The 15,766-nt window shown below is 44.1% G+C and overlaps 2 protein-coding genes across 3 annotated transcripts; both read right to left on the reverse strand.

Moving 5' to 3' along the window:
- Positions 1-834: 834 nt before the first annotated feature.
- METTL7A (methyltransferase like 7A) lies at positions 835-10,005 on the reverse strand. 2 transcript variants are annotated; one of them, XM_027593568.1, is made up of 3 exons: positions 9,917-10,005; positions 8,857-9,328; positions 835-2,454 (listed from the first exon to the last, which is right to left on the reverse strand). In XM_027593568.1, exons 2-3 carry the CDS (start codon positions 9,235-9,237, stop codon positions 2,218-2,220), a joined length of 618 nt encoding a protein of 205 aa, XP_027449369.1. In that variant the 5' UTR covers positions 9,238-9,328; positions 9,917-10,005; the 3' UTR covers positions 835-2,217. The 2 variants fall into 2 exon arrangements, with proteins under 2 accessions (XP_027449369.1, XP_027449368.1); XM_027593567.2 differs by lacking the exon at positions 9,917-10,005 and having other exon boundaries at positions 8,857-9,620.
- Positions 10,006-12,602: 2,597 nt separating this feature from the next.
- LOC113922336 (lysine-specific demethylase 9-like) lies at positions 12,603-15,195 on the reverse strand. Its single transcript, XM_035729318.1, is given in 5 exon segments — positions 12,603-13,742; positions 13,745-13,983; positions 13,986-14,267; positions 14,270-15,011; positions 15,013-15,195. Coding segments are annotated over 5 exon segments (2,319 nt in total). The 3' UTR covers positions 12,603-12,869.
- Between the last annotated feature and the right edge of the window lie 571 nt (positions 15,196-15,766).

Raw genomic sequence — 15,766 nt, forward strand, 5'->3', positions numbered from 1 at the left:
TGTCGAAACGGGCTTTGTAGTTTTGGGAATCAGGGCTCCTAAGACCTGCTCAGTAACTTGTGGAATGTAAGAAACTCCATTTATTATTTCTCCATGTCTTAGTTTTGTGCAGAATGTGAGGATAACATTTGCCACGCCACTTAGACAAGAAGGAATTGATAAGACTGTGTTTAGTACTTTGGCATTATTTATCTTCCAGCGTGCTGGTAACATTTCAGCAGGTCAACCCGTGTTTTTTCGTATTTCTCAGTCACTAGACTAACCTAACCAATAGTGAGGTGGGTGGTGAAGGAGGATCCTACTTTGGGGAGACTGTAGAGGGAGGAGATTCCTATTATAGAGCTCAGGAGGCCTTAGCCGAGCATTCCAACCTCACCATAACAATAACTATCTTCATGTTCAAGAGAATTAGAATAGAAGCGTCCTTTCTTTCTACTCAGTGGATTTTACAAAGTGGGGTCTTTGGACTTGAACTTTTTTTTTTATTTGTCAGAGAGAGAGAGAGAGTACACGCACGAGAGAGCAAGCACAAGCAGAGGGTGTGGCAGGCAGGGGGAGAAGCAGGCTCCCCACTGAGCAAGAAGCCTGATGCGGGACTTAAGCCCAGGACCCTGGGATCATGACCTGAGCCTAAGGCAGACGCTTAACCGATTGAGCCACCCAGGCATCCCTGGACTTGAACTTTTCAAAACTCATTCTGATCCTTCCAAAATTGCTTTCTCTAAAATCCATTAGATGTGTTTATAGTTACCTGGAAGTAGAAGGAAAAATCTGTATATTCCAATAGCTTAATTTTCCGTTCCCAGAGACATTAAAAAAATGAAGCCAAGCCAGCAAAGATATAAACCCTTTATTTCCATTCCTAAAATCTATGTGAATTTATTGATTGATTTCATATTTAAAATAGTCCCTTTGTAAAGTCATTATACTTTACAGAGAATATACTAAATTTATTAACATACACACGAACTATTGCCAAAAATGCTATTCTTTTTTTTTTAAGATTTTATTTATTTGAGAGAGAGAGACAGAGAGAGAATGAGCGGGGTGGAAGGACAGAGGGAGATGGAGAAGCAGGCTCCCCACTGAGCAGGGAACCCAACACAGGGCTCGATCCCAGGACCCAGGGATCACCACCTGAGCTGAAAGCAGACGCTTAACCAGCTGAGCCATCCAGGTGCCCCTGAAAATGCTATTCTTAATCCCTCTGACTGACCAACCTAACACTTGTTTTCAAAGCACTTATGATTTTCAGAGGTTTCCATGGTGGCAAGGAACAAAGAAATCATCTTGGAACAGGAGTGGAAATTTGGTCAGAATAATCACCCAAATATGTGTCTACTTCTTTACAGACTCCCAGACTGCCTAGGTTTCAGGGGCTTTTTTTTTTTTTTTTAAAGATTTTACTTATTTATTTGAGAGAGAGAATGAGAGATAGAAAGCACAAGAGGGAAGAGGGTCAGAGGGAGAAGCAGACTCCCCGCTGAGCAGGGAGCCCGATGTGGGACCCGATCCCGGGACTCCAGGATCATGACCTGAGCCGAAGGCAGTCGCTTAACCAACTGAGCTACCCAGGCACCCGGTTTCAGGGGCTTTTAGAAAGCGTACCTAATTTTATCCAAGGTTTTCCTAATTACAGTGGGCCTTTTCCTTACCTACAGTTCAACACATGCAGCAAACTATCTGCTACGTAATAAGGAAAATGTACTCAAGAAACTTAAGTGCCTCAGCTATTTTTCTGGCTGTACTAATGTGTCAAGTACAATCTTCATCTTAAGAATTGAAGACAGGAAACTAATGATGTAATGTATGGTGATTAGCATAACAATAAAAAATTAAAGAAAAAAAAAGAATTGAAGACAGGAATGCAGGAACGCAAACGTCAGTGGAATATGGGAGTAAAAACAACAACGCTGGGCAGAGCTAGGTGTGGCTTCCTGGTCCATTAATTTTGAAAACCAGCCCCGTTACTAGGAACAACAGATAGATTCAGATTTCTCTTTCAAAAAGACCTCGGCTATTTAGATTTGGATTTTCAACTAGTTAGTATTTCTTGGCTTAGTTTGTGAAGTATTAAGATCTTTTAGATTTGGATTTTCAACTAGTTAGTATTTCTTGGCTTAGTTTGTGAAGTATTAAGATCTTATCACTTTTCCCTTCCCAAGTCCTCTTTTGAGTGATTTCACTGCCTCTTAGCACCAAGCTCCCAAAGAGGGGTCACTTCACAGTGTAACCACAGATGTGGGGGCACACCACCTTCCAGGACAGCGGCGCCTGGAAATGCTGCAGCTTGACCTTGGAGAAGGATGCCCCCTCCAGTGCCTTCCAGCTCTCTCTGGTCAGGTGGCACCTGTCAAACAGCAGGTACCAGAAAGGATGCAGGATTTGTTGCCAGAAGTAAGTCCAAGTTGAGCTCTCCGCTGCTACATGCTCCAGGAAGAAGAAAGCCCCTCCCTGAGAAAGAAAAAAAAAGAAAAAAAAAATACCAGGAGTTTAGTTTTGGAAGAACAAGTTTAGAAGATGATTGAAGCTTCGATTTCAGTGGCCCTAAAGGCTAACTTCATGAGAAGGCATGGATAAATCAGCACTTACTAAGACGCCGTTTTGGCCAATAGTCTCACCTTCTGTCAAATTTTATCCACAGCTTCCAATCTAATGCACTTAGCACATATTTTCTGATCATAAAAGTAATATGTCATGATAGTTAAAACTTGCAGCAGTTCCGGAATGCAAGGTACTATCTTTAATGCCTATCATGTATCAACTTGCTTAATCCTTATGATAAACTTATTTGGTAAGTATTATTCCTATTTTTACAGATGAGGAGAATGAGTCACACAGAAAATGAGCAACTTGCCCAAGGTCACACAGCCTATTAAATGTCAGATTGGGTTTGGTTTGACCCTGGACAGTCTAGCTCCAGAGACTGGTAATACTGCCTCGCCCATATGTTGATCTTAGGAAATGTAGAAAAGTTTAAACAGAAAAACAAGCACTATTCTATCATCTCAAGATAACTACTGTTTTTTGTGTGTACATCACATGAATATGTATCTTTTCCCTAAAACTAGGACTAGAATGTACCTTCTGTTTTATAATCTGCTTTATTTTATTTATGTACTTGAATATTATTCTAAAACATGATTTAAAAGCTCTTTACATAATATTTCACACCACTGAAGGTGTCATCTCTTAATCATTCTCATTGAAGTTATTTCCAATTTTTCATTATTATAAATACTATTACAGTGAATTTCCTTATCCATACATCTTTGTGCCCATCTCTAATTATTTCCAAATAAATAACTTGCTAAAAGGTGGAACTGCTGAGGGGCGCCTGGGTGGCTCAGTCGTTAAGCGTCTGCCTTCGGCTCAGGTCATGATCCCAGGGTCCTGGGATCGAGCCCCACATCGGGCTCCCTGCTCGGCGGGAAGCCTGCTTCTCCCTCTCCCACTCCCCCTGCTTGTGTTCCCTCTCTCGCTGTGTCTCTCTCTGTCAAATAAATAAAATCTAAAAAAAAAAAAAGTGGAACTGCTGAGTCAAGTCTGTGCCTTCTTAAAGATTTTATTTCTTATTTATTTTTAAAAGATTTTTATTTGAGAGAGAGAGCACGAGAGGGGGGAGGGTTAGAGGGAGAAGCGGACTCCCCGCTGAGCAGGGAGCCCAGCAAGACCGGCAGGCCTGGATCCCAGGACCCTGGGATCATGACCTGAGCCAAAGGCAGATGCTTACCCGACTGAGCACCCAGGCGCCCAAGTCTGTGCCTTCTTAAAGCTGTTGGTGCAGGTTGTCAAATTGTCCTTTGGAAGAGTCACTGCAAGTTTACACTCATACCAGCAATGGTGTGAGTGCCCATTTCCAACAGACTCTCATCAATCCTTTTTCCTGTGTATCCTGCCAATTTGATGGGTGAAATGGTATTTCATTTTCAATAATATGCATATCTTTAATTTCTTAATATATACAACTTTTTTTGCTAAGCCTTATTAGTGATTTGGACTTCTCTTCTGCTTTGTCTGTTGATGTCCTTTATCAGTTTTCTAATCAGGTGGTGGGTTTTTCTTACTGCTTAGTGAGAGCATTTAGTATACTACAAATGTTTCCCCCCAGTTTGTTGTTTGCCTTTTTTTTTTTTTAAGATTTTATTTTTAAGGAATCTCTACACCCAACATGGGGCTTGAACTCACAACCTCAAGATCAAAGGTCACACGCTCAGGATGCCTGGGTGGCTCAGTCTGTTAAGTGTCTGCCTTCGGCTCAGGTCATGATCCCGGGGTTCTGGGATTGAGCCCCATGTTGGGCTCCCTGCTCATCGGGGAGTCTGCTTCTCCCTCTGCCCCTCCTCTGCTAGTGCTTGCTGTCTCTCTCTCAAATAAGTAAATAAAATCTTAAAAAAAAAAACAAAACAGTCGCTCTACTGACTGAGCCAGGCAGGCACCCAAGTTGTTTGCCTTTTTTTTTTTTTTAAAGATTTTATTTGTTTATTTGACAGAGAGAGGGAATACAAGCGCAGGGGGAGTTGGGAGAGGGAAAAGCAGGCTTCCTGCGGAGCAGGGAGAGCCTGATGCGGGGCTCGATCCCAGGACCCTGGGATCATGACCTGAGCTGAAGGCAGACGCTTAACGACTGAACCACCCACGTGCCCCGTTGTTTGTTTGCCTTTTAATTACAATTTTTTTAACTTCTTTTTAAATACTTTTTTTTGTTTTTGTTTTTTTACTTCATCTGAACATTGTTCTTAGGCTCTGCTTTGCAAACCTGTGGGAGAGTCTGAATCCACACCCAGCACTGCCTGAGACTAAACAATCATGTCTTACACTTTTGTACCATTGTCACAAGGATGTAAATGCTATGATGAATTAAAATACTGAAGCATCTAAAAGCATTACTGAAGAAGTCATGGTACCACTGGGTCGTTAGGGATTTTATCCAGTGGATGTGATGTGTTAATCACTGTCCTGTAGGAATTAGCAACAGCTGCTTTCATCTAGGGCAGTCCTATAAATGTGGGTGAAGTGTAGACACAGTAGAGGTCATATATTATCAGAAGGACTTTGGAAGTCTTCTCCCCTTCTACCTCTGTGAGGAGTAGAGGAAAGGGACCTCCCAGTCCCCTCCAAAGCCCGGGGTGATGGTCACACTCTTCCTAGCCTCCTCTGGCTACTCTAGTCTTGCCTATTCCAGAGAGCTGAGAGGTGGCAGTTTCCCCAGTTCTATGGTTAGGTATGAGACCTGTGTTTGGGAATGGAAAATCGGGAATTTCCTGAGTGGGTTAAAAAAAATTTTTTTTTCCATAGATGAGAACAAGAGGAGGCCCAGGTCTGGGGAGGCCGATGTCGCCCTTGGGGTAACACAGGTTAAGCTAGAGAAGCCTGTCACCCACTTAGGTGACTGTTGAATACAGAGATGGAGATGTAGGTTTAGGGTTAGAGAAAGATCTGGGCTAGATATTTAGATTTGGAAAATATCCCTGTATGCATGGTAGTTGAAAACTTTGGTGTGTGTGTGTGGGGGGGTGGTCCGTGAGATTGTCTTGGGGCTGTATTTAAGTGAAATGAGAACCAAAAAAGAAACTCCAGTATTTAGAGATGGGCAGAGGAAGAACAGCCAGCAAAAGTGGTAGAAATGTTGAAGTCGGAGAGATAAAAAGGCCCTAATGACAAGCTCTGTGATCCAGCAGTAAGAATATTTGCATTAGGGATGCCTGGGTGGCTCAGATGGTTAAGCGTCTGCCTTCAGCTCAGGTCATGATCCCAGGGTCCTGGGATCGAGTCCCCGCTGAGCAGGGAGCCTGCTTCTCCCTCTGCCTCTGCCTCTCTCTCTCTCTCTCTGTCTCTAATGAATAAATAAAATCTTTTTTTTTTAAGACTTTATTTATTTATTTGACAGAGAGACACAGTGAGAGAGGGAACACAAGCAGGGGGAGTGGGAGAGGGAGAAGCAGGCTTCCCACGGAGCAGGGAGACCGATGTGGGGCTCGATCCCAGCCAGGACTCTGGGACCATGACCTGAGCCGAAGGCAGACGCTTAACGACTGAGCCACCCAGGTGCTCCTAAATAAATAAAATCTTAAAAAAAAAAAAAAAAGAATATTTGCATTAAAGAAAGTCAGACCTACTATCTATGTAACTTTGGGTAAGTTTCTTTTTTTTTTTTAAGATTTTTTTATTTATTCGAGAGAGAGTGAGAGAGAGAGAGCACGAGAGGAAGGAGGGTCCGAGGGAGAAGCAGACTCCCTGCCGAGCAGGGAGCCCGATGCGGGACTCGATCCCGGGACTCCAGGATCATGACCTGAGCCGAAGGCAGTCGCTTAACCAACTGAGCCACCCAGGCACCCTGGGTAAGTTTCTTAACCTCTGTTTCCTCAACACACCATGAAGACAATATCTGCTATAAAGGACTATTGTGAGGGTTAAATGACACTGTAATAAAGCTCCTGGTTATATTTAGCAGAGAGTGGGTGCTTCACAGGAGCTAAGGAAGACTACCAAGAATGCGATCTCATTAAGCGTGCTAGAAAATGGAGGTAATCATTACTTGCTTTGTAGGGGTAATGCTGTAAGCAAAACACTTACTAGCCTTGCCCATTTACTGCCCAGTCTTAGGACACAAGAACTCAGCATTTGGATATAAGAATCAGAACATTTCAGGACAGCTGGGTGGCTCAGTTGGTTAAGCATCTGACTCTTGATTTCGGCTCAGGTCATGATCTCAGGTTCGTGGGATCCAGCCCCATGTCCAGCTCCATGCTCAGCATGGAGTCCGCTTGAGATTCTCTCTCTCCCTCTGCCCCTCCCCTGTGTGCTCGCTCCCAAAAGTAGGTGGATAAATCTTAAAAAAAAAAAAAAAAAGTTTCTTGGAATGCCTGGGTGGCTCAGTCATTGAGCGTCTGCCTTCAGCTCAGGTCATGAATCCCAGGGTCCTAGGATTGAGCCCCGAATCAGGCTCCTTGCTCAGTGAGGAGCCTGCTTCTCCCTCTCCCTCTGCTGTTCCCTCTGCTTGTGCTCTCTGTCTCTCTGACAAATAAATAAAAATGTTTAAAAAAGTTTCTTGTCTATCATTCCCATTAACATATACACATATGTGTATGTACATACGTGTGTGTGTGTATAAGCCCTTGCACAATGGGCTCATACTCTACATAATAGTCTATGCTTTGATTCCTTTTTTTCATTTAACGTTATCTCTTGGGTATTTTTTCATATTAACATAGATAACTCTTGTTCTTTTTAACAGATGCACAGAATTCTTTTATACTATGTGACAGACAATTTACTTGAACAGGCTTTTTTTTAAGATTTTATTTATTTGTCAGAGAGAGCGCAAGCACAAGCAGGGGGAGCTGCAGGCAGAGGGAGAAGTAGGCTCCTTGCTGAGCAAGGAGCCCGATGTAGGACTCGATCCCAGCACCCTGGGATCATGACCTGAGTCGAAGGCTGAGGCTTAACCGACTGAGCCACCAAGGCATCCTGAACAGCCTCCTATTGATGGACATTTAGGATAATTCCAATCTGTGCTATTACAAATACTCCAATGAATGTCTTTGCATATAGACAAGTTTTTGCATATTTGTGCAGTATAGCTATAGGATAAATTACTACTGGATAAAAGACTATGTGCACTTTAAGTTTTGAATATTATCAAAATTACCCTCCAAAGAGGGCACTTCCTCCAATGTTATGGAGGTATCCTGCCTCCCAAACAAATCCCAATACCATATTGACCTTAAAAGCCTCTGACAGTATCATAGGTAAAAATGGTATCTTGCTTTAGTTTCTTTGTGCGTAAGGTTGAGCATTTTCATCATGTAATTGCCTTTTTTTTTAAGAGGGGGAGGGAGAAAGTGGGGGAGGGGCAGAGAGAGAGGGAGGGAATCCCAAGCAGGCTCCACACCCAGCTCGAGCCCAAGGCAGGGCTCAATCCCACTACCCTGAGACTAGGACCCCAACAGAAATCAAGAGTCCCACCCTTAACCCACTGAGTCACCCAGGAGCCCCCGTAATTGGTTATCTTTATTTATATTTCTGTTCTTGCTCTTTGCCTATTTTTCTTTTGTGTTTTTCTTATTTTTAAAAAAATCCTAGGGGCACCTGGGTGGCTTAGTCATTGAGCGTCTGCCTTCGGCTCGGGTCGTGATCCCAGGGTCCTGGGATCGGGCCCCGCATGGGGCTCCCTGCTCAGCGGGAAGCCTGCTTCTCCCTTTCTCTCTGCCCCTGCTTGTGTTCCCTCTCTTGATGTCTCTCTCTCTGTGTCAAATAGATAAATAAAATATAAAAAAATAATAATAATAAAATAAAATAAAAAATAAAACACATTTAAAAAAATCCTATTGATTTCTTTATTTGTAATGTCTTTTAAAATGAAGGAAATTAAGCTTTTTGTCTATCATCCCTGGCAAATACTACTCCTATGTTTTGGTACTTTGTTTATAGTATTTTTTTTATTCTCTGTATAAGTTTTTAAATTTTATGTATTCAGAATCAGTCTTTCCCTTTATAGCTTCTTTTTTTTTTTAATTTTATTTATTTGGCAGAGACCCAGCGAGAGAGGGAACACAAGCAGGGGGGATGGGAGAGGGAGAAGCAGGCTTCCCACCGAACAGGGAGCCTGATGTGGGGCTTGATCTCAGGACCTTGGGATCATGACCTGAGCCGAAGGCAGACGCGTAACAACTGAGCCACCCAGGCGCCCCATTATAGCTTCTTTCTGACTCTAAGATTTTTAAAAATTCAACAGTGCCTTCTCTAGTAGTTTTACTTTTTATGTTTGAATGTCTGAGACACCTGAAATTGACAGAACTGCCCTTGGTGACAGTGGTTACTACCAACTCGCCCTCCTCACAACCCCTCACTCACCGGCCTCAGCACTCTGCGCACCTCCTGGAGGATCCGCTCCTGGCTCTCCACGGAGCACAGCACCAGCGTGCAGACCACCACGTCCATGGAGCCATCGGCCACCTGCGGCATGTTCTCCCCCGAAGCCAGCAAGAAGCGCTCGAACTGCAGGTGTCGGTTTTCCGCCATGCTCTTGATCAAGAACTTCTCAAAGTTGGGGTTGGGGTCACTACAAGTCACGCTGCATCCGGGCGGGTAGAACTTGAAGTTGGCCCCGGTGCCGCAGCCTAGCTCCAGCAGGGAGAGTTTCCCGGAGGGGCCCACGAAGTCCTGCAGGTTGCTGAAGAGCTCCCGCTTCTTGCTTGCCATCTGCTCGTTGTACCTCTCGGTGAACCTCAGCATGAAGTAGGGGAACCATTTTTTGCATATCTGGTTCCACAAGCCTAGAGTGTTAAGCAGGAACAAGGGAAATGCCAGGATGCAGACGAATAGCCTGAGGATAAAAATGGTAAGCGCCATCATTCAGGCGAAACATCGACCCGTTAGCCCTGGCCTCTTTTGTTAAAGGTAGAGTTCGAGCCACACTCCAGAGCCAATCAGCTGCAGAGGAGAAAACTGGCTGGGAGAGAGACGCAGCTGAAGTCAAATCAGGGGCCATCTTGCCTAATTTATAGGCGTTTGGCAAAAGATTCGGCTTAGTTTTCACGAAGCAAAGGGAGAAGGTTCCCAGCTTCCCTTAGAAGGAAAGTTGATTACAGTCCCTTATTCCACAGCAGTTCTAGCTTCTCCCTCTCTGGGTTTGTTTGGGAAATACTGTGAGTTTCCAGCTGCAGTTTTTTTTTTTTTTTTTTTTTTTAAAGATTTTATTTGACAGAGACACAGCGAGAGCGCGAACACAAGCAGAGGGAGTGGGAGAAAGAGAAGCAGGCTTCCCGTCGAGCCCCAGCTGCAGTTTTATATGCACGGCGCACATCCGCCCTCTCCAGGTCTTCCATAGATATCTGCAAAGAAACCAGACTGTGGTCGGAGCCTGCTAAAACCGTACCACAAGCCTGCTGCCAAGTGTCCCCCTCCTGCTTACCCGTTGGTCCCTCTCCTTACTCGTCGCCGTTTTTTAAAAGAGGAAGTGAATAGACACGATTGCCTGGCCACAGTAAGAATTTACCCCTTTTACATTCTTGGCTGAGGCTCTCCGGAGAGTTCCTAACTCAACAGGGTTATTTTTGAGCCACCGTTTTGGCCCGCCTGTTTTTTAAAGGGCAAGTTTCAACTTCAAACTGTGCGGGACTGCTACGTTAGTCATCTAATTCAGATAAAAATCGTCCGCAAGAATATTCATCTTTGGGAACATAAAAACCTGAAGTATACAGAAAATAGTTTCAAGCATTCATCTGTTTTTAACAAAAAAGCCTTGGCTTTAGCGTTGGTCAGGGAACACAGAAATTTTAAAAAATAGTAGTAACATTGACTTTTTTCTTTTTCTTTTTAAGGGATTTTATTTATTTAGAGAGCACGAGCAGGGGGAGGGGCAGAGGGAGAGAAAATCTCAATTGGACTCCCTGGAGTGGGGAGTCCTGGGCTGGGCTGGATCCCACAACCCTGAGATCATGACCTGAGCTGAAATCAAATCAGACCCTTAGCCACTAAGCCCCCCAGGTGGCCCTGGTAACATTTACTTTTTCAAACTGGGTGATGGATACGGGAGTGTTCTGTTGTTTCATTATTGTTATATCCTATACATATGTTATAAATATTTTATCTCTTCCGTTTTTAACAGCTTTTTTGAGGGGGAATTGACCTACAATAAACTACATATTTAAAGTGTACAATCTGGGGGTGCCTGGGTGGCTCAGACGGTGGGGTGTCTGTCTTCGGCGGGGGTCCTGATCCCAGGGTCTTGGGATCGAGCCCTGCTTCTCCCTCTCCCTCTATTGTTCCCCCTGCTTGTGCTCTCTTGCTGTCTCTGTCAAATAAATAAATAAAATCTTAAAAAAAAATAAAGTGTACAGTCTGATAAATTTTGACATATGTACATACCTGTGACGCCATCATTTCAATCAAGGTAATGAACATATCCATCACTCCCAAAAGTTTCCCCTTGCCCCTTTGTAATCCTTTCCTCCTGCCCTCCCCAGCCCAAGGCAAGCACTGGTCTGTTTTCTGTCACTAGAGATTGATACGCATTTCCTAGAATTTTAAGTAAATGGAATCAGGCATTATGTGCTATTTTTGTCTGACTTCTTTCACTCAGCATAATTATTTTGAAGGTCAGCAACATTGTTGCATGAATCCATTGATTTTATTGTTAAGTAGCATTCCATTGTATGGATGGATAACAGTTTTTTTTTTCCATCTTTAGATATTTTTAATTGGAATATCCACTGGGCTTTAAATAACAGATACAAAAAAGACAGTTTGGATCAGAAAGTGCTGTGCTTTCTCTTTTGTTAAGAAACCAGAGAGCCACTGAATTTTCCTTAGAAACTACCTGTTCTTAGGCACATGAAAAAGTGCTCAACATCGCTTGGCATCAGGGAAATCCAAATCAAAACCTCCATGAGATACCACCTCACACCCGTCAGAATGGCTAAAATTAACAAGTCAGGGAATGACAGATGTTGGCGGGGATGTGGAGAAAGGGGAACCCTCCTACACTGTTGGTGGGAATGCAAGCTGGTGCAACCCCTCTGGAAAACAGTATGGAGGTTCCTCAAACAGTTGAAATTAGAGCTACCGTTCGATCCAGCAATAGCACTACTGGGTATTTACCACAAAGATACAAATGTAGGGACCCGAAGGGGTACGTGTACCCCAATGTTTATAGCAGCAATGTCCACCATAGCCAAACTGTGGAAAGAGCCAAGATGCCCATCGACAGATGAATGGATAAAGAAGATGTGGTATATATACACAATGGAATATTATGCAGCCATCAAAAGGAATGAGATCTTGCCATTTGCAACGACGTGGATGGAACTGGAGGGTGTTATGCTGAGTGAAATAAGTCAATCAGAGAAAGACATGTATCACATGACCTCACTGATATGAGGAATTCTTAATCTCAGGAAACAAACTGAGTGTTACTGGAGTGGTCGGGGGTGGGAGGGATGGGGTGGCTGGGTGATAGATATTGGGGAGGGTATGTGCTACGGTGAGCGCTGTGAATTGTGCAAGACTGTTGAATCACAGATCTGTACTTCTGAAACAAATAACGCAACATATTTTAAGAAAAAAGAAAAAGAAGAAGATAACAGAAGAGGAAGAAAAGGGGAGTATGTCAGAGGGGGAGACGAACCATGAGAGATGATGGACTCTGAAAAAGAAACTGAGGGTTCTAGAGGGGAGGGGGGTAGGGGGATGGGTTAGCCTGGTGATGGGTATTGAGGAGGGCACGTTCTGCATGGAGCACTGGGTGTTATGAACAAACAATGAATCATGGAACACTGCACCAAAAACTAATGATGTAATATATGGTGATTAACATAACAATAAAAATTTAAAAAAAAAAAAAAAAAAAAGAAACTACCTGTTCTTTGGGTTGGAACTTACTTGCCCATGAACAAGATGCAAGAACTCCTTCCTGCAACTTTTGCCATTCTTACTGTAGAAACTGAATCCGTGCCATAAAGACACAAGTACCAAAGCATAAATCTGATCTTCTATCATAAAACAGCAAATATGGCAAGAGACAGGCAAGATAAAATTAAGGGAAGTGAATAATTTACCAAATAAGAATCTGTTATTCCAGAGAATTCTGTTTAATTTGAAGAAGAGATTGAATTGTTACCTCACACCTTAAAACAGAAAGTAGCAGCAGACCCACTATTACATACTGTACTAACGGGATAAGATACAACTCTTAACTTTGCATAATCTGTGTAAAAAAGATATGCTTGACATTTGTGGAATGTCATTTCTCTTTATAGAATTATAGGCAAGATTTCTCCAATAAAACTTAACTTAAGCCAGTTATAAAACTATAACTTCACATCAAAATTTAAAAAAGTTAAAAAATGTGTTTGAATATGTACATATCATACAGGAGTGCTCGAATGTTCCTGTAGATTGTGTTGCTGGTCAGAGTCCAGTCTACTTTCCACCTTTAAAACTGGAACAGGCTGAGTCATCTGATCTTGCTGTAGTTTAAGTTCGGATGAAGGGAAGGACGATGAAGCAGTTGTCAAAAGCTGCATCTCTCTGCATGTTTCCTCAGATTCAGTTTTTACCCTCACACACTGGGAGTCAACTTCTAATTCTTGCTTTCCAGTTAAATCACAGTCCATGGTAGAACTGCTTTCTGTGTTTTGAGTGGCTTCCACAACAGGGTGGTACTGTTTAAGCCTTATATGCCAAGCTAAGCTGCACACTGCTGACGCTGTTTTGAACTGATGAATGACATTTCTAGGGATGAAGTAAATATCATTGTCACACAGCTGAATTCTAGCGTAACGAATGCCTTCCCGCCTCATTTGTTTTAGTTTAGCTTCATCCACCCACTGTACACACTGGGAAACCGGAGGTTCACGAAGGTCTAACTGAAGTCTCTGTACAACATCAGTAAAATCCTCAGCATGAAAACAAATCACATCTTTGGTTATGCGAGGTTGGTCACTCCATTCACCAAACTGCACAGCTTTCAAAACCCCAACAGCAGCTGTACTCTGCCAGTCAAACCCCTGACCTACATGGTAGGCATGAGCTCTTGTCCTATCTTCAAAGAGGACTTCACGGGGTTCACTGGTCCCAGGTAGGTACTGGAGATTTTTAATTTCATTCATTGATTGTTGTCTTTTGAAGGGTGACTTTGGCATATCTGCTGTAGGGATCATCTGCTCTCCTGGCCTTACCCACATGATCGGCCCATCATCACTCTGGGACCTACACTGGAGTTGGAGGCTGGAAAGCGTAGGCTGGAAAGCGTACCCCAGGGCAAAGTCATTTTCAGAAATGGTGATTCTTCTAACATATCAAGGAACTCTGGGAAATAATCACCAACTTCTTCATCTACTGCTCCAACAAGACTTATCTGCCACATGGGACCTGCTCGGTAGGTGCTACAGCAGTATGTCCTGTTGACCTGAGTGTGAAAATTTGAAATGGTGATTGTTTTGATATCTTTCTTGCCCAGAATCTCCATTTTCACAGGGTGTTGGGGAAATTAAAAGCAAAGTAGTCCAAGAAGTCTGGGAGATAAGCAGCCGCTCCATGCACTATTGCTAAAGCATAGTAAGCAGCATTTTTCTCATTTTCACTGAATGTCAAAGCAAGAAACTCCTCAGAAAATCTCTCCATCTCCATTGGAGACAAAAATGAGAGTTCATCCATGTAAGCATGAAGGACAAGGGCACCACCATTGGACTGGTGTTCCTCGTGAATAAAGTTGCTAAATTTAGTACCTGTTTTTAAGAAATTTCTACAAATAGAATGTTCTGGTGAGTCATAAAAGGTGTTTGTACTCCCTGGGGTACCCGATATGCTTGCATGCCCAAATTTAATCGGCACAGCTGTTCATCTTTCCGATACCTGAAGGACTCCTTATTAACTCCTGAAGTGCTATTTATTTGTCCTTGGGTGAGGATTTCCTTACTGATGCGGGTCAGGCCAGCACAGACGGTTTGTACTTCCTTACTGTACATTTTAAGGCGTCTTCCTCGCATATCTTCTCGGTGTTTCTTTTTCTTTTTCTTCTTTGTTTTCTTCAAGACAAAATCATCAGCTCTCTGGGTTTTACCATTTTCATCTGGTGTTTCTCTCTTGGGGGCCTTGATCAGAGGCACCCCTCCAGTCCTCTCGCCGTTTTCCTGCTTGTCCTTGTGCTTGAAATCGCGCGGAACGCAGGAAATGGGGTCACCATCGGAGCCGCGGTGGTGATGGTGTTTGTGCCGCTCCTTGTGGCCCTTATGCTTGGGCCCGGCCGCGCTCGCCGTCAGGGGAGAGAAGGTGATGAGGGCCGAGGTGCCTGGGGCCGGTAGCGGGGCAGCGACAGCGGGCCCGGCCGGTGCCAGCGAAGGTGGCGGCGGAGGCGGCAGGAGCAGAGGCTCGACAGGGCCTGGGACTGTTGGGGCCGCATTCGTTGGCGGCAGCGGCCCGGGATGTTGGCGGCTGCGACGCCGCCGGTGAGGGGGAGCGAGAGGGGGGTCCCGGCTCGGCCGCCCCCGCTTCTCCTGAGACCCCCCCACTGCTCGCTCGGCGCTGCCGCTTCACCCCCCGCGGCGAGACCCCAGCTGGGGGTTTCTCCTTCCCTTCTTTGTCCGGCTCCTCCTGCGCCGCCACCGCCCGCACTACGCGCACCGCTGCGACCTGCGCAGCCATCTCACCCACAAACACACACTTTTTCTGGAGGGATAACAGTTTATCCATTCACCTGTTGATGGACATTTGGGTTGTTTGTTTTTGGCTGTTACAGATTGAGCTAATGTGAACATCAGTGTACAGGTCTTTGTGTGGACATGGGCTTTCGTTTCTCTTGGATAAATTCTTATGAATAGAATGTATGGGTTACATGGTAGGCAAATATTTAACTTTTTTTTAAAAGATTTTATTAATTTATTTGACAGAGAGAGGCACAGTGAGAGAGGGAACACAAGCAGGGGGAGTGGGAGAGGGAGAAGCAGGCTTCCCGCGGAGCAGGGAGCCCGATGCGGGGCTCGATCCCAGGAGCCTGGGAACGTGACCTGAGCCGAAGGCAGACGCCCAACGACTGAGCCACCCAGGCGCCCCGGCAAATATTTAACTTTTTAAGAAACTGCCAAACTGTTTTCCAAAGCAGATATACTATTTTATATTCCCACTGTAAGCGTAGGAGAGATTTAGCTGCTTCACATCCTCACCAATACTTGGTATGGTTGTCTTTGTAAATTTTAGCCATTTTAAAAGGTATGAAGTGGTCTCTCATTGTACTTTTAATTTGCATTTCCCTGATGATTAATGA

The sequence above is a fragment of the Zalophus californianus genome, chromosome 9 (assembly GCF_009762305.2).
Source record: "Zalophus californianus isolate mZalCal1 chromosome 9, mZalCal1.pri.v2, whole genome shotgun sequence".
NCBI classification, from domain to species: domain Eukaryota; kingdom Metazoa; phylum Chordata; class Mammalia; order Carnivora; family Otariidae; genus Zalophus; species Zalophus californianus.